Genomic DNA, 27,924 nt, shown 5'->3' with positions numbered 1-27,924 from the left:
GACGTTATCTCAGTCCCGGGTTTGCCAACTGCCTGTAACCTGATGATATAACTTCCAGGGAGAGGGGAGGAAGGAGGATTGGTGCTTACCATTAAAGTGCTCTGTTGAGTTGTTGGGGTTCCCTGCACTGCTGAGGTTGGATCAGCAAGGGAGGTGGGTGTGGTGGGGCAGAAAGCTCAAGTGGGCTGTGTAGCTTTAAACCACTGTTTCTCAACTGATGTGTCTCACAGCTGCCACAAATGGGCTACAGGGTAGAAAGAAATGGGTCCCTCAACCCTAGAGTTGCCAGGCAGGACCAGGAATTGCACAAGTTTCAGGAAAGATTGCCTCCTAGACAAGTAATACCATTAATTCACCCAAGCATGCCATGCAAATGTTTTCAGTGTGTTATGACCTAGAAAGTTTGGGAGCATTGCCTTGAACAAGTTGCTTGCTATAGCCAAGCCTCTTTCTCACCTTGGGAAACAGAACTGATAAGTCTTGTTTTATAAGGTGCTGTGAGAAGCAAAGAGGATAATGGATTGAGGAGGACATCCATTCTCTCTGTTGGAAAATATCTCCAAAGTTTTGGGGAACCAGTCTTTTTCTCCAGGCAGATTGGTTTGGGCTGATTCCACCTCCTGGCTTCAGAGGCTACCTGGGGCCTGAGTTTCTGGGCCTACGCATGAAGAGTCAATCCCTGGATTCTTGTTGAAACCATGGGGAAAGAGCCATTTGATATAAACCTGCCAAATGTCCTGGCTCTTTGTTTAACTCACTGTGTAGTTTTTGGCCTCTTGCTCTTTCTGGATCTGTTTCCCTATCAGTAAAATGACCAACAGGTGATCAGTGGTTTCCTCATGGCTCTGCCACTTGTCTGAGGGCGTCAGGTATAATGTAGTTGTCTGTTCTCTGTCAAACAAAGGGCTACAAATGCTACACTTTGCTCTTTATTTTCAGGCTCAAGTCAGCTAGAGGCACACAACAAAGCAGAGGACAGGAGGCGGCCCAGCCCCAAGAGAGGTGCAGGTGTGGTGGGGATCCAAGGCAGCTTGTTTCTCAGGCATAGGTGGTGACATACTGGGGCCCCATGTTCCCAAAGTAGGAACGTTCCCACTCACTCATGAGCTCGAAGTGCACAGGACGACGACAGAAGTTGCAGGCAGCTATAGATACATCCTGGAGGGGCAGCCCCACCTCAGTCCAGGCTGCCAGCAGCTTCTCTGAAGGTAGTGAGGGGAGGGGAGGGAAATAATTGGTTAGAGTAGGTCTTAATCCCTGTGTCACATTACAGATGTGCCAAGATATTGATCCCCCCAACCCTTTGAGATGTCTCGGAACCAGAGGTATCCTCCTCAGTTTGCTCCACCGTGTGCTATGAATGTTAGCATATGTGTATGGGTGCTGTGATGTATAAAAGTTTGAGAAGCACTCATGTGACATAATTTGAAGCTATACTGACCTGGCCTGAACCAAGCCCTAAGTACAGGACATGCTGTGGCTCAAGAAGTGAATCCATCTAGTTGGAAACTCCTAGCCTGGTGAGGAAGGTGACACTGACACTACCCACACAGTGTCGTCAGTATTGTGACCTGGGAGCCTGGGGCAGGGGTTTTTCCTAGAGGGAGTGGGAGCCCAGAGGACAGAACCTGACCTTGCTGTCAGAAGTACCTCAGTTGTGTCTCTGTCCCTGGCTTTTTTTCATGCCTACTCCCTGTGTGATCTCATCTAGTTTTATGGCTTTAAATACCATCACATGCTGATGATTGTGAAATTTTCATCTCTAGCCCAAAGCTGTATCCTGAATTCTAGACTTGTGTATCCAATTGCCTTTCTATATCTCCACCTGGATATCTAGTAGGCATCTGTAACTTAACATGAGCACAACTGAGCTACTGATCTCCCTACTCTCCACCAAGTCTACCCTACTTTCAGCCTTACCCATCTCAGTTGATGGCAATTCCAGTTGCTCAGTACAAAAATGTTTGAGCCATCCTTTATTTTTCTCTTTCTTCCTACCATACATCCAGTCTATCAGCAAATACCATTGGCTCTACCTTCAAAATCTGACCACTTCTCATCACCTACAGTGCTATTTTCAGGTCTGAGCCACCATAATTTCTTAACCCGGAATATTACAGTAGCCCCCTAATGGATGTCCCTGCTCCCAGTCTTTCAGTCTATTCTCAACATAGAAGTCAGAGAAATTCTTTTAAAACCTGAATCAGATATGTTACTCCTCTGCTTAAATCCTTCAGAAGGCTCTCCATTTCAGAGTTAAAGCCATAACCCTTCCAGTGGCCTATAATACCCTACACAGTCTAGCCCACATTGCCCCTCCTCAGTTTTCTGTCTCTTTCCCTCTTGCTCACACCACTCCATCCACACTCATCTACTTACTGTTCTTCAAATACAGAAGGAATACTGCTGTGTTAGGATCTTCCTTGTCTTAGGCTGTTCTCTCTGCCTGGGATGCCCTTCTCTTAGATTTCTGCCCAGCTAACTCCTTCACCTCCTTCATATCTTTGCTCAAGTGTCACTTTGGTTGTCTCTACCCATAACACTCCATTTAATGCTACAACCCTCCTCCAAGCTAGCCCATGTATCCCCCCAACCAGCACGTTTTTTCTGCTCTATTTTTTTCCATAGTGCTTAGAACTACCATGCTATTTAATTTGCACTTACTTTTTAAAGTGTTTTTTGACTATCTCCTTCCACTAGAATGTAAGTTCCAGAAGAATAGGGAATTTGTGTCTGTTTTGTTTACTACTGGATCCCCAGCACCTAGAACAGTATCTAGCACACAATAGGTACTCAATAAATATGTGTCGAAAAATGAATGAAAGGATGCCTGATTAAGTCTAGAAGATGAAAAGAAGTAAGCCAGAGTAAGGGGTGAGGGAGGGCATTCCAATCAGAAAGGAGCATCATTAGCAAAATCCCAGAGGTAAGAGGCTAGAGCAAAATGAGGGAACTATAAATCATTCAGTGTAGCTGGAGAAATAAAATGAATGTGGGCAAGAAGTGAGGGCATAGAGTTCACCATGTTGAAGGCACTGAATGCCATGCCAAGGAGCTTTGACTGTTCTCCAGGCCAGTTGTCTCCAATTTGGGGGCTTATACATCCTATTAGTACAAAAGTTGTAGTATGTACCTCCAATGTATGTATTTTTTATATACTATATACGTATATTATTGTCACTCTATATATTAGAGATCAATATCAGTCACACTTAATTTCCTATTTTTTAATATAAAAAGTAAACGTAAAATTCTAATAAATCCCCTTACCCTATGGATCATCTTGCATACCTCACCTTGGAGACCACTGCTCTAGTCTAGACAATAGGGAAAAATGAAGAGGTTTAGGCAAGAGAGCTATATGGTCAGATTTTTAGAAAAATCCCTCTAGTGGTCAATATGGATAAGGGATTAGAAGGAAGCAAGAGAGAAGCAGGAAAATTAGGAAGAAATCACATTGACATGGCTTAAAGAAGTGGCAGTGGAGAAAAGACATTAGAGAGTGATTGTAGAGAACATTTGCAAGATTTCGTGATGGGTTGGCTATGACATTGAAGGACTGACTGGTGGAGTCATGGTGGATGCCTCATATTTCTTTCCTGCAAAAGCCCAGCATAAATGGACACTCAGAGAACTGAGAGTACTGAGAGGTCTATAATTGAAGCCTGGAGCAAGTGAGAGGACTGAGCAAAAGGTCCAGAAGTCTAGATCATTAGTTCACAGAGGTAGTATACAGATCTAGTGGTAGGAGCATGGATGTAGAAACAGACTCTGCAGTTCAAATCTATTAGCTGTGTGACTTTGGACCAGTTATTATATATTTTTATGCCTCAATTTCTACATGTATAAAATGGAAATACTAATAATACCATCTGTACCCCATGAGGATTAGATGAGTTTATACATGTAAAGTGTTTAGAACAGTTCTTGGCACGTGGTAAATACTTAATAAATGTTGGCTAGCATTATTTGATGTTTTTAAATGAATGAATGAATGGCACCTACCTGTCTTTTCTTCCCGAGACTCTCATTCTGCCTATGCTCCAGACAAACAGAATGACTGTTGCCCATGCCTGCCCTCTGTTTTCCTATCTCTAGGTCCATGCTCATGGAATTCCCTTATTCTGGAATGTCCTTACACCATACCACATGTACTTCAAGGTGCAGCAGGACTTCCTTACCAATAAAGCCTCTTTAATTTCACCCTTCCTATACCCTCTCTAGCCATAAATGAGCACTCTCCTTCCAGTTCCCAGAGTACTGGAACTCATCACACTGGACCAGTACGATCCATGTTTATGTCTGTCTCCTTTGCTATACCATCAACTGCCTATGTGTCTTTCACCCAACAGACCTAGAAAGAGAACCTGCTCTATGCCAGGCCCTGCACCCAACAGGAATCCAGTAAACTTTAGGTGAATTGACTAAACTGGCATCTTTCAGAGTGCCGAATCCTAACCACTAGACCACCAGAGAGCATCTAAACTGGCATCCTTCAGGATAAAACCCAAACTATTCAGCTCTACAAGCCTCTAAATCTTGTGTTGTCTTTGTAGGTTCATAGATAAACACTGCCCTCCACCCCTCCATTCTTACTACCCTACATTCCAGTAACAACTGCTTATTCTTGATAAGTCCCAGGCTACTTCTCACCCTCCTCCTTGCCTTTCTTCATGCTCTTCCTTCTGCTAGGAATACCCCTACTACACCCTCTTTCTTCTCTTGGCCCAATACCACACAGCTTTGTAAGACTCAGCTCAGGTGTCACCTCCACTAGGAAGCCTGTCTTGAATCCCACAGGTTGGGTCAGGCCCCTCCTCTCTGCTCCCACAACTCCCCCATACATTGTCTTTGTTGAATTTTGATCAGCCCTTGAAGTCATTGTTTGGGTCTGCTATGATCTCCTCAACCAAACTGAAGCCCTATGAGTATAAGGACTGTTTCTCATTAATTTATGACCCTAGTATAGGGTCTGGCACATAATAGATGTTCCAGGAATATATTTTTAAACTGAATGGCATCCATTCTCAACTTCTTCACATACTGGGGCTGAAGGGAAGGAGAGTACTGTAGGCACCCATGTTGAGGACTTACCCACAAAGTCTTCCATCATCTGAGGGCTGTGGTGGGGGGAGGGTGCCAAGCGCAGCAGCTCCTCACCCCGGGGGACAGTTGGGTAGTTGATGGCTTGCACATAGATGCCATGCTTGGAGAGCAGGAGATCACAGATCCTGCTGTTCAGTGCTGCATCACCCACCTGGGCTCAGGAGAAAAGTCTGTTAGTATCTGCTACCCTGGGACCACTGTCACTAGCTCCATTAAGTAGGTGGAGGGAACCAGATCAAGGAACACCACTGAATTTGGGGACATATTTTTTCATAAAAGGCTTAGTCAGTGGCAGGTCTAGAATTTCTATCAAGGAGTTGCTCAGAGGCAGCAAGCAAATTTGAGATACATGTACCTCAATGTTCATAGCAGCACATACACACACACAGTGGAATATTACTCAGCCATAAAAGAGTGAAATATTGCCATTTGTAGCAACATGTATGGACCTGGAGAATATTATACTAAATGAAGTAAGACAAAGAAAGACAAATATTATATGATATCACTTATATGTGGAGACTAAAAGATAATACAAATGAATCTATAAAGAAAACAGACTCACAGAAAACAAACTTATGGATGCCTAAGGGGAAAGGGAGGAGGGGAGGGATAAATTAGGAGTATGGGATTAACAGATACAAACTACTATACATAAAATACATAAGCAACAAGGATTTACTACATAACACAGGGAACTATAGTCACAGGGAACTATTAAATATATAACACAGGGAACTATTACTATCTTGTAATAACCTATAATGGAAAATAATCTGAAAAAAATATATATATAACTGAATCACTTTGCTGTACACCTGAAACTAACACAATATTGTAAGTCAACTATACTGCAATTAAAAAAAAAATGAAAGGAGGTGAAGGTGGCACTAGGGACCTTGTCTTGAAGTTGTTGGCAGAGCAAGCATACTTAGCTAGTATGTTAATTTGGGGTGCTTCTGAGTAGGAAGATAAACCCCCCCAAGCCACCTCTGGGGTGCTGCCACTGGGTTAATTAAAGAAACATATTTACAAAAGCAGTCTTTCAAGGGAACATTGGGTTGGCCCAAGAACAGTGACCATTCTCATCAATAAAGGTCACAAAAAATTGTCCTTACCATACCCCAGCTTACCGACACACACAAATAGATGTCATTTAAGAGTTTAAGAAAGAATTAGCAGTTCATTTTTTTAACATCTTTATTGGAGTATAATTGCTTTGCACTGGTGTGTTAGTTTCTGCCGTATAACAAAGTGAATCCGCTATACATATACATACATACATGTATACATACATATACATATGTCCCCATATCTCCTCCCTCTTGCATCTCCCTCCCACCCTCCCTATCCCACCCCTCTAGGTGAACACAAAGCACCGAGCTGATCTCCCTGTGCTATGTGGCTGCTTCCCACTAGCTATCTATTTTATATTTGGTAATGTATATATGTCTATACTACTCTCACTTCATCCCAGCTTACCCTACCCCCTCCCTATGTCCTCAAGTGCATTCTCAAAGTCTGCGTCTTTATTCCTGTCCTGCCCCTAGGTTCTTCAGAACCTTTTTTTTTTTTTAACATTCCGTATATATGTGTTAGCATATGGTATTTGTTTTTCTCTTTCTGACTTCACTCTATATGACAGTCGCTAGGTCCATCAAAAGAGTCATGTACCACAATGTTCATTGCAACTGTATTTACAATAGCCAGGACATGGAAGCAACCTAAGTGTACATCGACAGATGAATGGATAAAGAAAGTGTGGCACGTACATACAATAGCGGTTCTTGTTTTTTTTCGGTATGTGGGCCTCTCACTGCTGTGGCCTCTCCTGCCGCAGAGCACAGGCTCCGGACGCGCAGGCTCAACGGCATGGCTTATGGGCCCAGTTGCTCTGTGCCACGTGGGATCCTCCCGGACCGGGGCACGAGCCTGCGTCCCCTGCATCGTCAGGCGGACTCTCAACGACTGCGCCACCAGGGAAGCCCCAGAGGTTCATTTTTAAAGGCAGTAAACACAAACATAGTTGGGAATCCAAAGTAGCAGCTAGCCCCATGGATTTTGATTTTCTATTTTCTGACTTCAGTTCTCCGTTAAGAAATACATTTCACACCATGACCGTACTATACACACATACACATAAACGTGCATATACGCAACTGAAACAAATTTCTCATAAAACGATACCCTTACTATGTGTGATGTGCTCCAACATTTCCTATTCTATTTCTTCTATTTTTTAATGCTAATCATAACCCACTAAACTGACTTTGTGTCCCATTAATGGTCTTGATCCACAGTTTGAAAAAACTGAGGGTCAGGACAGTCTAATAAGCATGAGATAATAGCTAATGCAAAATAGGCATGAGATAATGCAAACAAAAAAAAAAGGACTGGCTAATCCAGAATGACTGATAATTTTTCAAAAAGGGCAACAAAACTGGCAATAAGGAGGATGATTAACAAGAAAGCAGAGTTGACAGGAACAGGTGTTGGTTTGCTGGGTGTGGGAAGGCTCCCAGAAGAGATAGGTAGAGAAGGAAATGGGCAGTGTGGGGCTCTCACCCGAATGGGGATGATGTGGCTGGGGCATGGGATGACAGGAAGGCCTCTGTCCATTAGTAGCTGACGCATGTGCTTGACATTGCGCTGGTGGGCCCGCCTCAGGGCTTGGCCCTCCTCTCCCTTGAGCAGCCGCACGGATTCCAGAGCCCCAGAGAGCACCATGGGAGGCAGTGAAGTGGTGAAGATGAAGCCAGCAGCATAGGAGCGCACCATGTCTACCAAGTCACGGGTGCTGGCGATATAGCCGCCCACACAGCCAAAGGCCTTGCCTGGAGACAAGGAGGAGAATGAGGAGGATATGCACAGACCCCATTATCAGTCCCCCAAGGAACAGGGTCATGCACCAGGTAACACAAGGCGGTATACCAAAAGCTGGAGCTCCAGACTCCCTTCACAGGCCTCTGTTCATCTCCCCTGTCCATGACAAGGCAGACAGAGCTGATAATTCTGCTGCTTTGAGATAGGACTTTCAAGGGCTGCCATATGCAATGACTAGATATGCAGGAGCTGGGTGGGACCATCAACTGGTTAGGCCCAAAAGTGGAGCTAAAATGAAGTTTGGGGCTGGGGTGGGGGAGGAGTTTAGAACCACAACTCTCCACTCACTGAGTTGAACTTGGCTATTTGGCCTGGCTCAGGGGTCTTCTCAGAAAACCCTCCCAGACTTTCTCAGCAACTCTGCAGTGGGGTGGGAGTGGGATGAGAGAATCCACGAGTTCCATAGCCTGGGGCTGTAAATTCTACCCGAATAGCTCCTGCAGTTGTGGGGAGGAGGAAGAAAAGGGTCTTCTAGGGGCTTCCTTTCTGGATTGTATATAAGGGCAACTCAAGGGACTCACTCACCAAGAGTTCCAGAGATGATGTCAATCTTGTGCATAATTCCATCACGCTCCCCAATCCCAGCACCCCGGGACCCATACAGTCCTACAGCATGAACCTCATCCACGAAGGTCAGAGCCCCATACTGGTGGGCCACATCACACAACTCCTCAAGGGGACAGATGGCACCTGAGCAAAGCCAACAAATAGAGGTAGATCATAACCCTTCCCCAGCTCCATCTCCAGCACGGAATTTGTGACCCATAACTACTTTAGGTTGGGAAAGGAGGTGGGTGTGCACTGTCAGTTGGGGCTATGCCAAACCTCTTTATATGTGTTGACTAATTTCACCCCACTCCCACCTAAGCTGTGTGTGTGTGTGTTTTCTCTCCAACCTGTGATTAAGACTTGCCTCTTTCTATTTTTACTTCATTCTGATAATATCTGTCATCTTGTTTATGCTATTTGCCAGCCTCTCTCTGCTTCTTTTTTTTTTTCTGTACAGGTCTGTGTATTTCCATCTAGGATTGGCACTAGCCTATATGATGTCTTTGTTTAAATAAATTGAAAAAAATAACCTTTTGCTCCAGGTTAATGTGGTCCTGATTTTAGATCCTGCTCGCCCCCTCAGCCAAGTACTGTTGGCAGCCCTGTCAATATTATTATTCTTCACTGGTCCTCCCTATTTCTGTCTTTCTGGCTTTTTGTCACTATCTCTCTTTTTGTGGCTATTTCCATCTTTGTTTCTCTATTTTTCTATCTCTGCCTCTGTTTTTCTCTCTCCTCTCCACTTCCTCCCTCTGTCTCTTTGTCAGTGTCTCTCTCACTCCCTCCCTCACGTTCCTCTCTCACTTCTCTCTTTCTTACTGTTTGTGTCCCTTTTTTATCTACCTTTCTGACTTCAGACTTTTTTTCTCTATATCTTTCTCTCTTTCTGAGTTTCTTTGTGCCTCTGTGTCTTTTCTGTGTCTCTGTGGGAATATATTTCTGTCTCATCTCTGTCAATGTTGTTACTTGAGGGCCCCCACCCACAGACTCAGTCTCAATATACTGAATGAAAGTGAATTAGAAGTAATCTGTATGTTCCTGTACATTTTCCATGCAGATTTACCATTTTTCCCTGTTATTCTAGACATCTTCTATGCTGATAGTCGTTTATAAGGTCTTCAAATGGCTGTGACTCTCATGTATAGACTTTGTGGCCACTCTACATATACAAGAACCCACACTTCTGCCATTCCCCATCGCTGGAAACTAATTGTACAGGGAGTTGGAATACAGAAGAAACTTCTTCTGGTGGGAACAGGGACTCCAGGCCTGGATAAAAGTATGTGAGCTGGGACAACAGGAGGGGAGAAAACCACAGGAGTTGGAGCCCAAGACAAAAAGGACAGTGTGATGGCTCAAGCATCATTTCAGTGGGAGGAATTCAGCCCTATGGTTGACAATTTAGGCAGGGTTTCCACCAAAAGAATCAGGAACCATTCATTTGCAAGTGTAAGGAAGTAGAATGGTTCCAACATGGCTTTCACTACAGACGTAATGAATTAGAGGGAATTCCCTAGTGGTACAGTGATTAGGACTCTGTGCTCTCACTGCTGAGGGCCCAGGTTTGATCCCTGGTCGGGGAGCTAAGGTCCCACAAGCCATGCAGTGTGGCCAAAAAAAAAAAAAAAAAAAGAATGAATGAATTAGAGTAGTCTCAGTGGTAGAAATATAATCATTGTTAGTTGTAGAACTGTGAAAGAGGGCATGACAATAAGTTCATTATATAAATTAACTTACTTAAATTCTCGCAGCTACTCTATTATTATCATCTCCATTTTTAAAGGTAAGGCAACTGAGACACAGAGCAATTAAGAAACTTGCCCAAGCTAGTAAGTTGTCATACTGGGACTTGAACATGGATAGTTTGGTTCAACAGCCTGTGCATCACCATTGCTTGATGTGATGGCACTTACATTGGCTAAATCAGAGAACACAGTGGACTCTCCTTTGTTTCACTTGGAAAAGTGACAAGTTGAAATGAAGTGAGGACCTCTTCCTTTTAATAAATCCAGAAGGTTATGCCTAAAACACATGACTTCTGCTTAAAAGGGACAACAATGGAATGATTTGAGCATTGTTTCAGTTGGGAAAAGAAAAGAGGTAGGATGATATTGGACCCTGAAAAATCTCCCAGGTAATGGTTTGTGAAATTTTCTGTTGCAGAAACCAGACACTGGGATGATTGATTTGCACTTCTAATGGAGGGAGTGTCATGTGAAGGAATTGGAATCGTACATCCTAGGGTGCAGCTACTCACTTTGGCACCAATTTACTGAGCCAACCAAGACAAATTGCATACTGTCTCCGCACTTTAGTTTCTTAACCTTTGAGATCAGTGTAATAGCTGCCTCCATCCTTTGGCAGTTACTGGTTGTGTGACCTAGGGCAAGTCACTTCACTTGTTTATGTCTCAATTTCCTCATATAAATAAACAGAAATAATGATAGCACCTACCTCATAGAATCACTGTGAAGATTAAGTGAATTAATACATGTAAAATACTAATAATTTTGCTTGGCACATAATAAGCACTATAAATGTTAGCTGTTATCATTATCATCATAGTTTTTGTGAGACCAATTTTAGTAAACATACACTCACACATATACATACCATCCATGGAGTGAACAGTCTCAAAGGCCACAATTTTGGGTGTCTCAGGGTTAGACTTCTTTAGAAGTTTCTTCAGGTGGTCAGGGTCATTGTGCCTGAAGACAAACTTCGCTGCTCCACTATTGCGGATACCTTGGATCATTGAAGCATGGTTGCCTGCATCTGAGTAAATCTCGCACCCTGAAGAACCAGATGCATAATGCTTAAGCTTCAGTCCCAGTATTCACACTTCAACCTCAGGATTGACCTGGCAGGGACAGAGAGCCAACCCTTTCCTCCCTTTAAAGACTCTGCTCTGCTTCTCCATCCTCTGGAAGCCTTTGTAACACCTCTTCCTCTCTTGGAAGAACTCCTCTGCCCTGAAATTCTGACCCCTACACTCTTCCCTCCAGGCATTTCTAACTCTGGTCTGGCCTTTGACTATCTTGGGGTGGAGGAAATTTGAATTTCCCAAGAAGCTCCAGAGTTTCCTGAGGACAGGACCTAGGTTCCTTCTCCTAGACACCAAGATTAAGCCTTAGAAAGGAGTTTATCCCAGGGAATATTTGCTGATTTGGACTGATGCTAGATTCTTCCTGATCTAGATGAAATCCCACCTCTTCCAGGTAGCATCCTTCTGCTTATAGTTACAGGGTAGACACTCATCAGACTTTCACAATTTGAATCATAAGCTCATGACAAGTCAGAGCTGGAAGGGCCATTGGTGACCATGGAATCTAATCCCTTTACTGTACAAGTGAGGAAGCTAAGGTCCAGAGAGGGGAAGACCTTTCTCTAGGACCTGAGGAATGCAGGGCTTTTTACTGGACAATGCTGGGAGAACAGGTAGAGATGGGAAATTGGTGGATGGAGTTGATCCCTGGGCCCCCAAAACTGCACTGACATCAAGGAACTGTGGCCTTTCATTAGAGTAAGGGATCACTTCTACCTGTGGAAATCAGGCATGACTTCCTGGAGGACCTGCTGTGAAAGATAACTAGACTGGGAATTTCTAGGGAGCAGGAGCCACATCTTTTTATCTTTCTGTCTCTGGTACCCGGGTTAAGACTAAGTGTACTTTAGATGTTAAGCAAACCTTTCCTGAATGAATGAATGAATGAATGGATAAAAAACAAATTACTGATTTTCAAGTGAGTGAATGAATATATGAATTAATATATTACTGAATGAAAGAGTGAGAGGAGGGGTGTCAAAAGATGAGCCTGAAGAGAGAGGTAGAGGCCAGATTATTGAGGGCTTTAGAAGGCATTATAAAGAGTTTGGATTTGGTCCTAAGGGCAGTGGGGATCTATTAAAGGGTTTGGGGCAGGGGAGTAACAAAGATAGGTTTGCATTTTTAAAATGTGATCTGATTGTTGTGAAGAATATATTGTAGGAGGGCAAAGGTGAAATCAAGAAAATGATGTTGGTCTAGGTGAGGATGGTGGCAGAGGAAATGGAAAGAAGTTGAATTCTAATGGCTGAAGAGGGGGTTCACTGAAAACATTCCCAAAGATGTTGGCTTTAGCTGGGGTTATGTGTGATCTCGGAAAAAGTTTCTGAGAAGCAGTGGAGGTGTTTACAGTGTGCTGAAAAATAGACAGGAACTGAGGAAGTGGATAACAAGTGTGGAGACTTCTCTCAAGCAGTTTGGCTGTTATAGGGAGGAGAGAGAAGGGCAGTAGCTAGAGAGTGATGAGGGCAAGTGTTTTTTTTTTTTTTGAGATGCAAAAGACTTCAACATTTTTAAAGAGAGGGAGAGGCTAAAGATACAGGAGGGAGAGAGAGAACTCATAGATCAAGGTTCCTGAAGAGGTAGAGGACACAGAGCACCAATGTAAGAATTAGTCAACAAGAAAAAGGGCACCTCTTCTACTGTGACAGGAGAGAAGGAGAGAGGAGAGGACATAGGGGAATGCTCATGAGTTTATAAGTAGTTTGAGGCAAGAAGTTGAGGACATTACTGCGTGGGGTCTTCTATTTTCCGTGTGGTAGGAGGTGAAGTCATTTGCTGTGGTTGAAGGTCAGGTGGAGGTGTAAGAAGGCTGAAGAGATCGGGGTTTGGCAAAGTTACCTTGGAGACTTGGAGAGCTGACTATGAAAACAGGATTGCCAGGCAGCATAGACATTGCCAGGACCTGGTAGACATTGGGGATCATGAATTTTTAGTGGCTCCCATCTGAGCAATTATATAAGACCAGGATTGACATAAAGAAGGTGGAGAGGGCTTCCCTGGTGGCGCAGTGGTTGAGAGTCCGCCTGCTGATGCAGGGGACACGGGTTCGTGCCCCGGTCCGGGAGGATCCCACATGCCACGGAGCGGCTGGGCCCGTGAGCCATGGCCGCTGAGCCTGCGTGTCTGTAGCCTGTGCTCCGCAACGGGAGAGGCCACAGCAGTGAGAGGCCCGCGTACCGCAAAAAAAAAAAAAAGAAGGTGGAGAGTTATATTCATCCAGAGTTGGGCTATGATGGAAGGATGACAGGCATATGAGTTGAAGACATTATTGGCTAGAGAATGGGGGAGTAGGAACATGGGATTCAGATGGGATCTAGTGTATAAGTGAAGGGATTGGCTTTAGGCAGAAGGAGAGATGCGCTTTCAATTTGTAAAAGGAAAGAATGAAAGAAGGGTACATGAACAGTCAGATGAATGTGTGGATTTGGTGGCTATAAGTTAAAGGAGCTCCTGTCTGGTGGCTTCTGTTTTCTTTGTGTTGTAAGATGTGAGGTTATTTGCTAAGAGTGAAGGAGGAGGTAGCTACAGGTTTTAGAAGGGGGAAGAAAGTTTGAAAAAGTTGATGTAGGGACATAAAAGGACTGTTTATAAGTGTTAAGAGTGCAGTTGAGTTGGGAAATGATAAATTTATGATGTTACCCTTCTGTGAGGTTGGGATATAGTCATCCAGTGTTGAGGAGATGCAAGGTGGGTAATAAGGAAGGGCAATGGGAGCAAGTGAACTCAGAAGACAGGGAAGGAGTGATGGAGGCAGTAAACCTGGATGCTGTAGTGCAGGATACCACCCCTGAACAAAGCTCAGGCACCAGGCTTACCTGGCAAGATCTTGGCCAAGGTGAAGAGAGTAGAGTCATTGGCCACAAAGCAGGAAGAGAATAGCAGGGCTGAGTCCTTCTGGTGCAGCTCAGCCAGCTCTTGCTCCAGCTCAACATGAAACCTGCTGGTACCCGAGATGTTGCGGGTGCCACCAGCTCCAGCTCCGTGACGCTGCAGGGTCTCTCTGGCCAGGAGAAAACAGAAAGGGGACAAGGAGAAGAAATTCTTGTCAGATTCTGAGGAACTGGGTAGGTTTCTCTTCCTTGAAGGGGATCAGTATTGATTTAGTGACTCTATGAGCTGTGTCCTATATGACCAGGTAGAGGGCAGGCTGGGAACAATGGGGAGAAATGGACCTTCCTTCTCAGGCTGAAAGCACTCAGGGATGGAGGGAGAAGCCATGTTGAGCTTGATTAGCTTGGAAGACCTTCTAGAGGAGTTAGCACATCATCTCTGGCAATACTCATTCTGCAGCCAGAGTAAGAACTCATAGAGAGTGGGCCTTGCTTGGTTTCTCATCCTTTCCTTTGTAGCACTGGACACCAAAGAGTTTGGAAAACATAGCTTTTGACTTAGTTCATGTCTGAGGATTAGATTTGCTGGAAGACCTTGGACAAAAGGGGTGTTGGGTGGAAACAAGGTTTCCACTGTCAGCTCTGCCTTTTCCTTCCATGAGTGGCTTTGGCTCTTCTCTGGATGTCTCCCCACAGCTCATGGCTCAGACCCTACTACTCACTGTGTGGCTTGCAAGACCCGAGGGTGCCGGCTCATGCCCAGGTAGTCATTACTGCACCAGACAGACACATCCTTTGAAGCCACAGATGCCTCAAAGAAGTGTTCGGCAAAGGGGTATGCATCAGCCCAGCGGTTCACAGTTTTGAAAACACGATAGGTATGGTCCTGTTTCTTCTCCATGATCTTGTTCCTAAAAAACTGGTCATAACCAAAGACATGGTTTCCTGCAGGAGTAGAAATGGGGATGAGAAGAATTCATTTTAAATTACTTCCTGGCTAGTCCATATTTTATTCATGCTGTTGATTTGGTGTTCTCCAATTCTCTTTCCATTTATTCATTTATTTGATCAGTCATTAACTTACTGGGTCACATTAACTCTCTACTGTTTCATTCAAGCATCCCTTTGCTTACTCACTGACTCATTCACTTAGTAATTTATTTATACATTCACTCAGGCTTCCTACCCTTGGCATGGCCTCATCTCTTTTCCCAAGGTTAGTATGGCACCCTCCTTACTAGAATCACTACTTCTAGTTTCAGTGGAAGAATGTTGATGGGTCTAGTTTCTAGTCATAGCTCTGCCACTTCCTAGTTGTGTAATCTTGAGCAAGTCATGAATCCTCTTAGTTTTAATTTCCTCATCTGTAGAATGGGATTAATAATATCTTCCCTGCAGAATTGTGACCATCTGATGACAAACAGAATGTAATACACCCAAACTAGTGTCTGGCACATAGTAGTAGTATTATGATTATTGTAATATAGTAGTAGTAGTAGTAATAATAATAATTTTAAATAATATTATTATAACCAACATTTAATAAGTGCCTATTACATGTAATACCCTCTCTTAGGAACTTACAGATATTATTTCATTTATTCCTCATAACAACCCTATGGGGTAAGTTCTATTAGTATCTCCATTTTACAAGTGCGGAAACAGAGGCTTATGGAGGTTAGGTAACTTGACCAAGGTCATACAGCACATAAGTGGCCTACAAATAAGTGACCTAGAGTCTACTTCTTTAACCATTACCACTACAAAATGGAGCAACCCTACTTTTAGGATAAATTGAAATAATGTATGCCAGTGGGCTTGTTGAACTCCAGAACTCTATCCATGAGACAGAAATCATGATTGTTGCAGATGGCAACTTATATGGTAGGGGGATAAATTGGAAACATCTTTGCTGTGGGGATGTTTGGAAATATGTACCAAGTGTTTTTAAAATGCACATGCTGACATACCTAGGGGAATATTTGCAGCATGTTTAACAGAAAAATTGATATCCAGAATTTATTTTTTAGAAACTCTGAACAATTATTATGGAAAATTTTAACCCAATAGAAAAGTGGGCAAATAATATAAACAGACAATTCAATAAATGTAGAAAAAGATGCTTAATCGGGGAAAATCAAAAGGCAAAAACAAATTTTCACTCATCAAATTAATAAAGATTTTAAAATGTGATAATACTAAGTGCTGGAGAGCGTGTGAGAATATGGATTCTCTTTGATAACTGGTACACCACTTTGGAGGACTAATTGGCAATATTTATTAATATTGAAAATGTACACACCCTTACGTCCTGAGAATCGTCACCTCTTAGTGTCTATTCTAGAGGAACACTTACCTATATACATGAGGTACATTCAAGGATGTTTGTTGCACCTCTGTTTGTAATAGGAAAAATTGGAAGCAACCCAATAGAGGAATAACTAAATACTCTATAGTACAGCCACACTAAGTCTAAGATAATACTATATATTATCTTTGGATACATTTATATGTATGTAAAACCAACATACAATGTAGAGTGGAAGAATACACACAAAAAGTTGGAAACAATTACCTGAAATATAGGTGCTTGGTTAACTAAATGATGTTGCATTCATGCTACAGAACACATTCAACCATTAATAATTATTATGCAGCTCTATGTTTAGGGACATTGAATAATGCCCCTAACATATTGTTAAGTGAACAAAGCGTAATAACAAACTCCAGGTGGAATAAGATCACATTTCTAATAACAACATGTGTGTGGAGGGAAGTGTAGTTGTGTGTGTGTGTGTGTGTGTGTGTGTGTGTGTGTGTGTGTGTTTAGTCATAGGAAAATATCTGGAAAAAGTATGACAAAAAGCTAATGGTGGATGGTGGAACTCTGAGTGCTTTAAATTTCCCTCTTTATATTCTTTTTATATTGGGAAAATAAAACATTCTATTATGAAAAATGAATATAAACACATATAAGAGAGGGGAAAAAGGCTCTCTGCAAAGGATGAGAGTTTTTGAGGGAAACATGGAGAAGAAATAATAGGAATACACCTAATATTTAATGAAGCTTCATAACAAGTTAGAAGCACTTCCATAAGTGTAATTTTATTTCCTTCTCATAATAACTTGTTGAGTTATTAAAATCTCACTGGAGGGGAGTGACTTACTTTCTAAAGCATGCAGATACAGCAAGTGCCAGCATTAAAATTTAAACTCAGATTCCCTTTGGCTCTAAAGTGCTTTCTTGCCATTGCCTCTACTGTGTCAGAAGCCCTTTCAGCATTCCTTCCATATTCCTACCCCTTTTACTTCCTCCTCAGCAAACTCACCAGCCATGTTGTTCTGAATCAGGTGTGTGACCTTCTCTGAATTTTTCTCTGGCTCCTGGGGACTAAAGAATGGCTTCCTCAGGCTGGTTGAGGCCAGGGAGATGGGCAGGTCTGAGAAGGAGTATGGGATTTGTTGGCCATGAAAAAAAGGGGGGAAAAAGAAAGCATGTGCTATCTTCTTTAAACACAATACAACATACAAATATTCAAGTTTAGGAAGGAGGGAAGCCTTGTACAGAGAGAAGAAATATTCTGAAAAGTTAGCCCTTTCTCATCTCCCCAAGTGGAGACTTATATGTCAGGAAGCCATCCATAGGCTGAATTACACTTCTCTTCACTAGGACTTTCCCTTGGGTGAGACAACTGGAGCAGCAATGCTGAGTCTTTCACTTGGAAGGTAGATGCAGGACAGTGTACCTTACTCTTCTTTTCTGAAAGTCATTAAAATTCAATTTTGAAATTTTTACTCTTAATTATATCCCAAAAGGGTCTATGAAAGATGTTGACTGTATGGCCAACTCTCAAGTGTGGACAACTCTCAAGTGTGGCCTTCAGTGGTCTGCACCAATTGAGTTCACCTGGGCTCCATACCCTTCTAAAGAATGTAGCTGCTTCCAAAACTCACTCTTTTATGCAAATCCAGATTGTCATAGAGTGGTATTGCTTAAATGTGGGAGCCCAGCCTGTTGGAATCCATTTAGCCACTTGGGAGAGAGGAGGCAGAACTCTAGAGGGCTCATTTTAGACTAATAGCTAAAAGTTACAGAAGCATGTATGTGTGTTGGGGAGGGTGCATTTCAGTGCACAGTCTATACTATTTAGTAACATGGTTCCCCTGGAAAAGACTGGACTTCCATCATGAAATGTATACTAGCTGCCCTGAGCTGCCTAGCTCAGGACTGTAATAAAGTGAAATCAAGCATTAGGTGTAGAGGTTACATGAGGTGGAACTTAACTCCAACCTGTCTTGAAAGTCTTCACATCCTCCTGGACTTCTGGGGCTGCCTTCTGCACAATTTTACTCTTCCCATCCTGGAGTTCCAACAGCATGAAGGGACAGTGGCTCTTGGCCCAAGATGGAGAGTCTACGTAAAGTTAAGAGAGTAAGTGGCAGTGAGCTTCTAGCTGTAAGTTTAACAAAGGTCACTGAGAAGTACTATATCTCAAAGCTCTATCTCAGGCTATGGTAGAGACACAGAGATGGATGTATCTGGTCCCTAGGGGAGTTCCTGAGTTGTTGGGGATGGCACATACTGAAGACACATTATGAGCAGTGCTGGGATTGGAGGGAGGACATGGGCTAGAAGAGGAAAGGGACATGACCCAGAATTGGATTTGGACAGGCTGGAAGTCTAGGTAGGCTTCATAGAGGAGATGATGCCCAAGTTAAATGTTGCATGAGAAGTATGAGATACTCTAGTAAAGATAATGGGAGAGAGTCATTTGACAGGTGCAAAGACACAGAAACTTAAGAAAACAGAGTTAATCCAGACAACTTTAGTTTCAGCATGACTGGAGTATATAGAATGTGAGGGGAATGAGAGTGAAACTCCTTTTAGAGATACTGCCAGAAGTCAGAGGCCAGTGAACTCTTAGGCAAGCTCATTCTTCCTTGATACTTTTCACATGAACCCTTCCAATTATTAGGTAATGATGACCAATATGACTTGGAATCTTATCTCTAGGATCCAGACATTCTCCCCCATTTGCCAGCAGTGACTTCTTACCCCCTCCAGCCTTGGTTGCCTTAAGGTGAATTTGAGAACAGGTTGTTCCTTGGGTGGCCAGGATGGGACAGCGTCCAATACCAAACAGGAACTGGTGAGTCTTAATCATCTTGCCCAGGATGGCTGTGGGGCTCCGGATAAGCACTGGGCAACGCTGTAGCAACATGGCTGCTGCCACCCTCTTGAGCCCGAAGTTCTGCATAAGATGTGGAAGAGATGAGATTCCACCATGAAGACCTGGCTGAAAGCCAAGGGTCATTCTTGTGTTTGATCCTTTGCCTTTAGCTTCTCACCCAATGCTTGCCTCCCTCCCCAGAGATGCCTTTATTGTCATTTCAGGGTAAGAACTTTCCAAATATTAAAATGTACTAATAGGGCATCAGAGAGGAAGAAACAGGAAACTGATCATTAGACAAAAGAGGTGAAGAAAAGAGTTCCCACTGGAGGTCAGAAAGCCTGAATTCTGATTCAGACTCTGCCACTGACCTGCTCTGTGATGGTAAGGATCATTGAAGTCTGACTGTGTGTGGCAGGATGAGAGTTGACAACCCACCAACCCTTTGATCAACACTTAGGGCTAAGACTCTTTCTAAGAATATTGGCCTCAGCCAAATGAAGATTCAACCTGCTAATGCAGACAGATGCCATTGACAAGGGCTCATGAGGCTTCACTCAGAGTGTTTCCCGAGCAGACCCAGTCAGAGAGACAAGGAGCTTGAGGCCATAGGTACCAGCTTAAGTAGATTCAGGAAATAGGACAAAAGGGCACCATGTGCCACGAGACAGATATTTTACTGTCTTTGAATTTTCTCCTGGAGTTTTGAAAATCAGATAGAGATGTAGGTGAAAGCAAGACCCAAGGAATCTGGGAAACAAGTCTATAGGTGAATGAAAGAGGCAGAGACTAAGACAGAAGAGAGAATCGGGGTGGGGAGAATATAAGAAAAAAATACACATAGTAGGCATTCAATAAATATTTGTTGAATTGGGGAGTAAATTAATGAATGAGCAGGGACTCAAATGGAGGAAAGAGAAGAGAGGAAGGGTCATAAAGAAAGAAAAATTAGGAAAGATAAAAGGAGGAAAGTAAGAGAACAAAGGTGCAATGGTAGTAGTGGAGTTACAACAGAAATAGCGGGAGAGAGATCAAAGCAAGAGGAAAGGGGACAGGTAGAGATAAGAACAGGGAGAAGAGGACTGATCCAGAAAAGCAGAGGACAAGAGGATTATGGGAAATATAGAAGGTAGGGAAAGAGACTGAGATAAAAGAAAGAATGAAAGAGAGAAGATGAGAGAAGAGAGAGAGGGAGAGAGAAACAGAGCAGAGGTAGAGTTAGAGACAGATAGACAGAGGGACAAAAAAGGGATATGAGGCGAAATCAAGGAGCATGGCTGAATATACAAAGACTCAGAAAACTGAAAGCAGGAGAGGAGAGAATCCAGCAGAGGCAGAGAGTCAGTCAGGAACAAAGGTAAAGGAGAAATTCTGTCAGAGATTGTGTGGGTGGGGGAGAACAACAAAGAAGAGCTAGGGAAAGAGGATCTTGGCCCTCCCTACTGAGGGAGATTAGAGTGAGACTGAGTTAGAGCTAAGATCAAAGGATAGAGACAGAGAGATGGCTAAGGTGGGTTGGGGGTTGTGATGAGGGAGGGCTGAGACATATAAAGACAAAGAGAACTAGAGATAGCAAGAGGGAGAAATAGATTAAAAGAAAAAGGACAAACTAGAGATCCAGCATCAGAGGGTGAGACAAGATATGGGACAGGATAATGGGAGAGAGATGGAGGAATGTGGTAAGACTAAGGCCCTCCCACCACCAGGAGAGCTACTTAGTAGAACCTAACAGCACCTCTAGTATTTAAGGCTTTATGTTGTGAGGGAAAAGTGAACAGGAGGAACTCGTGGCCATGTCGTCATATGACAACCTCCTTCACCTCTTACAGAGCAATACTCCTCCCTTCTAGATCTCATAGAGCAAACACCCTCCTCCTAACTCACAAAGCAGCCTCTTCCCCTTGTTCCATCCCAGAGCATCCTCCTCCAACTCTCACAGGCTGTCATAAGAGCATACGTTGGTATGTGCGGTAGGGTGTGTGGGTCCTGAAATTGGGAAAGGCCAAGGGGTATTGAAAGGACTAATGAAACTCATGTTAAGACTTTAGGAAAGTGCCTAAAAGAAAATCTTAGCTTTTCTTATTTCAATTCCAGCTCCCCAACTCCTTGTTGGACGTTCTTGGAAAGTCACTTCCCCTCTTTGGGTCTCAGCTTTCATCAGCTGTCAAATGTAAGGTATTTATGTCTACCTCATATGGTAGGTAATGAATTGGATTTGATGCTTACCTTATATCTGGAGATATGAGTTTCCCTTCTCCTGCCTTCCTGCAAAGGCTAAACTGCTTGGAACTGAGCCTGCAGACCACAGATAAGGCTCCCAGAGTTTATCACGTTTAGGGTCTGACCACTCCCGAAGCTGAGACCAGGGTGTGGAAGAGAAGAGGAGTTCCTTTCTAGAATCATGTCTGTGCATCTGGCTGGGGCTGACCCTAGCTATTGGTGGTGAGGGGGGCGGATGGCCCAGGGAGAGGAGGCAAAGCAGATGGCCAGGTTCCAGGCTCCTGCAAATTCCTTTCCCCAACATTAACAACAATAATGACAACATTGGGGTATGTAATGTGAAGAAAAACCCCCAAGATTGGAAGCAAAGTCCAGTCCTGCCTTTGGATGATGGTGAATCCCACCCCCAGGTATAAAAACAGAAGTTCAGTACACACATCATCTCTAAGGGGCTTTCGGCCATGATATTCTCAGGGACCTGGGAAAATATAGGCTACTTCTTGGAATTTGTTGAATTATCAAGTTCTTTCAAGCTTCAGTTCCAGTTTCTCTGTTCTGGCACTCCTTTCCTGGAATTTGCCCTGCCTCACTCTGCCTGCCCATCTTGGGCTCTGTTTCCATTCTGTCTTACTACCTATCATGAGACTGGAGAGAGTAAAATCAAATCAAAGGAGTATTTTAGGCAATTTAGGGTATTAAGAGCACAGCCTCTGGAGCCAGACTACTTGCATTTGAATCCTGGCTCTACCACTCACTAGCTCTGGGACATTAGAAAAGTCATGTCTCTGCTCTATGTCTTATATCTTTAAAATGTAGATAATAACAAGGACAATCTACTTCACAGGGATGTTGTGAAGATCCAGTAAGATAATCTATATAAAGTATATAGAAGAGTGCCTATCCTAGAGTAAATGCTGAAAAAGTGTTATCTGTTCTTTTTTATATTCTACATTTTCTATGTAGGGAAAGTGAAGGTATAGTCAAGGGAAGTAACATCATGAATACACCAGACCAGGTCTGGAAACTTGATTCTTGTCTCAATCCTGATTCTTGTCCTGATTCTGTTACAACTTACTATATGAACTTGGGCTCTGTATTTTCCCTCTCTGGGCCTCAGTTTCTCCAAAAACATTGGACTAGATAGCTCCATAGATTCCATCTGGTTCTACCAGTCAAACACTCACAGAGTTCTCACTGTGCCATACCCCTTTGTAAATGCTTCACATACATTGACTTATTTAATCTTCATGACAACCCTGTGAGTTATATACTAATATCAACTTTATTTCAAAGATGAGGAAACTGAGGGCCCAAAAGATTAAGTAACCTGTTCAGGTCACAGAGCTACTAAGTAGGAGAACCAGGATTTGAACCTAGTCAATCTGGTTCCAGAGCCTACTAACTTAACCACTATGGATCTATGATTCTAATATTACTACACATTATCCTGACTGAGAGCCTGACTCCAGGCATAAATCCACTCTCCTACACTAACAGGTCCCTTTCTGGGACACTTGATTTTGAGTTGTAACCAATGCCTTTACCACAGGAACAGATTTCTAACTGAAGCGGAATTTCAGGCACTGGTGAACATTCATTCATTCATACATTCATTCATTCCATTATTTAACAACTTATGCACCAATCTTTGCCGGGGTCTTCTTAAAACAATGCTTTTACCCAAGGAGGTAACTGTGAAATTTTGGACCAAGTGATAGAGCATTACTAGAAGATTTTCCCTACACCTTAAAATCCTCTCTCATGTCAGCAGCCAATCTGCAGTCCCAGAGATCAGAGGGGCCAACCACAACTCTACCCCAGGAGAGAGCCAGAAACCACTCATTGCAGCGTTCCTCGATCTCTCTCTCCCCTTTGTGGCCTGCTTTGAAAGAATCAGTTAAGTCTGGAGGGGATGTGGTCACTTCTCTTCAGGAGTTGGAAGCATCAGGATTTACTTCCCTTCCTAGCACCCTCTCCCCATCATGGAAGAATCATAAAGAATTTTAGATTCCTGGAATCAGAATCAGAAATTCTTAGAAACAAAAATTTACAAGACCATGAAATAAAACTTAGAAGAGGTTGTGGAAATCATAGGCCAAGCCCTTTTTTTCAAAGGATGAATGATTTGCCTCACAGTGAATTAGGGTGAGAAAACAAATCAATTGACTTTCAGCATAGGGCCCCATTCTTCTCCCACCATCTCCCCTTATTTCTGCTAATTATTCAACTCTCAATTCCCTCAAATCTCTCCCTTCCCAATTCATCATTCCCACCACCCCACATTCACTTTGTTTTCTCTCCCTACCTCTGGCCCTCTGGGGTCTGACCCATTGAGCTCTGCTGTCAGCCAAGGAGAGAGAAGGAGTCAAAGTGAGAGAGGAATGGAGAATTGCCAAAAAAAAAATACCAAGACCTCTTCTTGGGAGACAGAGAAGGAATGGAAGAGATAGACTGAGAGATACAGAGTAGAAGAAAGAGATGGAAAGGGAGAGAGAGATTTAGAGGAAAAGATACATATAGACCTCAGAAAAAGGAAAAATAAGAGAAAGCTAGAGTGTCAGAGAATGATGAAGTAAAGTGAGTGATCTTGAAAACTAACAGAGGAGAGGAAATGAGGAAAAAAGACAAAGGAAAGCTGAAAACTGGGAAAGACAGGAAGAGACATAGGAGGCCAAAAGAAAATGACAGAGTGACAGATTCTAAGGAACAGACAAAGTCAGATCTAGTCAGGCCATAGAGTCAGCATATACAGCCTTGAGGTGGGCAAGCAGACCAAGAGAGAGGGCACCAGGCTGAAAGCAACACTTACCTGTTGCCCTGCACTGAGGACGAACGAACGACGGGTTGGGTGCTGTGGGTCAGGACCTGGTTTTATCCCTTCTCCCTTGGCTCAACTCCACCCACCCCGCCTTCTGCTGGCCTGGCCCTGCATTGGCCCCAAAGGTATCTCAGGCCCTTGCTAGAGATAAAACCCAATGTAGTCCCCTCTTGTCTCCCACCCTCACCCAGCACCGGCTCTCCCCTCTCTATTTTCTTTCCCTTCTCCCTCTGGAGTAGTAAAATGAGTTTGCTGGCTTTGGAATTAGACCATCCCTATATGGCTAGGGCACCTTGAGCAAAACCATCTATCTCTCTGACCCTCATTTTCCTCAACTATAAAAGGAGGGCAGTAAAAGTCAGAAGCAACTGTAGCACAAGAGGGAAGGGCTCTGTAACAGTTAGCTTCCATAGATGACATCCAGGTCATTGTAACAATTCAATAATATCATGTACAGAAAACACAACACAGTGCCTGGTCCAAAGAAATAACAGCTAATGTTGATTGAGTGCCTACTATGCACCTTTGTTAAGTGCTTTACATGGATAAATTTAGCCCATCCTCATAAGGACCTTATGAGAAAGGTATTATTATTCCCATGTTACAGATGAAGAAACTAGGGCTCAGAGAAGTGAGACAACTAACTGATAATTACCGAGATAGTAAGTTCAGAGTCCAACTATGAACTCAGGCAGTCTGGTTCCAGAACCTGTACTCTTTAAGCACTATTCTCCCTTTCAGGATATACAGTTAAAAATTTGAAGTTCTCTATTTCCTCTTTTTATTACCAACTCCTTATCCCTTTGTAATTTTCTTCTCCTCACTATCTTCTTTTTTCTTTCTCAATCCTAGGGCAGCAGGACGATGTCATAACCAGGCAATTTCATCTGTGGAGCAGATTATCATCATTAATAGTATATTAACATAAATGGAATCATACTCTATAATGATTTGCAATTTCCTTTTTTTCTATTTGACCACATGGCAATATGCCATGTAGTTCTTTCCATATAAATTCTTTCTTTTTTGTGGAGTCATACTATTCAAGAATCTGAATGTTAACATTATTTAAACACTCACTTATTAATGGAAATTTAAGTTACTTCCAGGGATTTCCCCCATCCATTATGAATAATGTTGCAATAAATATCTTTGGGCTTATGTGAGGATATTTTTTATATGGTAGAATCCTAAAAAAATTCCTGGGTCAAAGGATATATAGACATTAAAATTTTTGATACTGCTAATTTGCCCTATACATTTGCTATACATCCCCAATAATGGTGCATAAGAGTGTGTGTGTCTGGTCTCTCATAAACTTGCCAACACCATTTAAAAAATTTAATTAATTACTTAACTGAAATATACTTAATTTACAGTATTATAACAAATTTTTATTATTTCCTTCCTTCTGCTAACTTTGGATTTAGTTTGCTATTTTAATTTCCTATTTCCTTAAGGTGTAGAGTTAGGTTATTGGTTTGATATATTGTTTCTTTTTAAAAATATGTTTTTATAACTATAAATCTCTGAGCACTGCCTTGCTGCATCCCATATGTTTTGATAGGTTGTATTTTCATTTTAATCCATTTCTAAGTATTTTCTAATTTCCCTTGTGATGTATTCTTTGACCTACTGATTGTTTAATAGTGTGTTGTTCCATTTCCACATACTTGTGAATTTTCCAGTTTCACTTGTTATTGATTTTCAGTTTCATTCCTTTGTCACCACAAAAGATATTTTGTAAGATTTTATTCTTTTTAAATTAACTGAGACTTGGGGCTCAATTTATGGTGTATCCTGGAGAATGCTCCATGTGCACTTGAGAAAAATATGTATTCTGCTATTGCCAGCAGAGCATTCTGTATATATTATTTGTTCTAGTTGGTTTATAGTGTTTTGCAAGTTCTCTATTATTGATCTTCTGTTTATGGGTTGTTGTTCTACCCATTACTGACAGTGGAGTATTGAAGTATAGAACTATTATTGTAGAACTATTTCTCCCTTCTGTTTTGCCTGGTTTTGCTTCATATATTTTGTGATGGTCTTGTTAGTTGTGTGTATGTTTATAATTATAGCTCCTTGGTGAATTGACCTTTTAATCAATATGTAATGTCCTTCTTTGTACCTTGAAACACATTTTGAATTAAAGTCTGTTTAGTATGATATTTGTATAACTACCCCAGTTCTCTTTTAGTTACTATTTGCGTGGAGTATTCTTTCCATAATTTCACTTTCAACCTACCAGTTTCTTTTGATTAAAATGAGTCTCTTGTAGGCAGCATATAGTTCGATCATAATTTTTTCATCCATTCTGCCAATCTATGCCTTTTGATTACATAGTTTACTCTATTTACATTTAAACTTATTACTGATAAGGAAGAATTAGCTTCAGCCATTTTGCTATTTTTTTCTATATGTCTTATAGCTTTTCCTTCCTCATTACCTCCATTACTGCCTTCATTTGTGTTTAATTGATTTTTTGTTGTTGTGTTCCATTTTGGTTCCCTTCTCATTTTCCTTTTTGTGTATTTTGAGTTATTTTCTTCGTGGTTATCCTGAGGATTATAAGTAACATATTGAATTCATAACATTTTAGTTTGAATTAATACTAACAGCTTCAGTAGCATGCAAAACTCTGCTCTTATGCTCCTAGACACCTCTGTCCTTTCCCCTTTATGATGTTATTGTCATAACTTACATCTTTATACAATGTGTATCCACTAGCATTGACTTATAATTATTGTTTTATGAATTTGTCTTTCAAATCATATAGTAAAAAAGAAAAGTTACAAACCAATAATAAAATAATACTGAATTTTATATTTACCTATTTAATTACCTTTACCGGTGTTCTTTATTTCTGTGTATGGCTATCTAGCATCCTTCCCTTTCAGCCTGAAGGACTCCCTTTTGCATTTCTTGTAGGGCACGTCTACTGGTGACAAATTCTTCTGATTTTGTTTGTTTGGGGCTGTCTTGATTTCTCCTTCAGTTCTGATGAATAGTTTTGGCATATATAGAATTCTTAGTTGACTATTTTTTTCTTTTCACACTTTAAGTATGCCTTCTGGCCTCCATGGTTTTTGATGAAAAATCAGCCATTAGTTTCTGGGGAAAACTGAAATGCAGAAGAACCCTGCTTCCCCAACACACCCCCCAAAAAGTTCAATGATTGAACAGCTATCCATGAATAAAAACAGCTCTGGAAAACCTCTAGAGTCCACCTAGGAATTTTAGCAGCACAGTGGAACAAAAACCAGTATTTTTGAGAACCACACAAGCAGAGAAAGAAGACAACTTCATTCTATCTGCAACATCCCATCTCCCAAAGCAGCATTGTTCAGCACCAAGAAAGAACTTCCACCAAGAAAGAGTTCCTCTCTCTAGGAAAGGAAGAGTAGGGGTGAGCAAACAGCTTATCCAGCCTCTTGAGGCATTGCAGAAAGTTCCCACTTTGGTTTCACCCCACCTAGACCAGCAAAGCTGAAATGTATACAGCCAGCTAGGAAAAAGGAA

The 27,924-nt window shown here is 42.2% G+C and overlaps 1 protein-coding gene across 2 annotated transcripts; it reads right to left on the bottom strand.

Annotated features, from left to right (window-relative positions):
- Positions 1–112: 112 nt before the first annotated feature.
- ALAS2 (5'-aminolevulinate synthase 2) lies at positions 113–24,412 on the bottom strand. Of its 2 annotated transcripts, none has more exons than XM_079910052.1 (10): positions 24,397–24,412; positions 19,253–19,448; positions 18,488–18,610; positions 14,919–15,141; positions 14,182–14,366; positions 11,152–11,331; positions 8,515–8,679; positions 7,672–7,940; positions 5,095–5,257; positions 113–1,202 (listed from the first exon to the last, which is right to left on the bottom strand). In XM_079910052.1, exons 2-10 carry the CDS (start codon positions 19,416–19,418, stop codon positions 1,039–1,041), a joined length of 1,638 nt encoding a protein of 545 aa, XP_079766178.1. In that variant the 5' UTR covers positions 19,419–19,448; positions 24,397–24,412; the 3' UTR covers positions 113–1,038. The 2 variants fall into 2 exon arrangements, with proteins under 2 accessions (XP_079766178.1, XP_079766177.1); XM_079910051.1 differs by lacking the exon at positions 24,397–24,412 and adding an exon at positions 17,526–17,636 and having other exon boundaries at positions 19,253–19,698.
- Positions 24,413–27,924: the final 3,512 nt, after the last annotated feature.

The sequence above is a fragment of the Stenella coeruleoalba genome, assembly GCF_951394435.1.
Source record: "Stenella coeruleoalba genome assembly, chromosome: X".
Taxonomy (NCBI): Eukaryota; Metazoa; Chordata; class Mammalia; order Artiodactyla; family Delphinidae; genus Stenella; species Stenella coeruleoalba.
Note: the sequence above shows the minus strand (reverse complement) of the source record. Positions and strands in the feature narration are given on the sequence as shown.

What these genes read in the sequence shown, in the direction of transcription:
- ALAS2 (XM_079910051.1), bottom strand. Translation starts at nt 19,511, where the DNA reads ATGACCCTTGGCTTTCAGCCAGGTCTTCATGGTGGAATCTCATCTCTT. An exon ending in CGGGTCTTGCAAGCCACACA is followed by an intron (nt 14,367 to 14,918) that starts GTGAGTAGTAGG and finishes TCTCCTGGCCAG; the next exon opens with AGAGACCCTGCAGCGTCACG. An exon ending in GATGATGGAAGACTTTGTGG is followed by an intron (nt 1,203 to 5,094) that starts GTAAGTCCTCAA and finishes CACTACCTTCAG; the next exon opens with AGAAGCTGCTGGCAGCCTGG.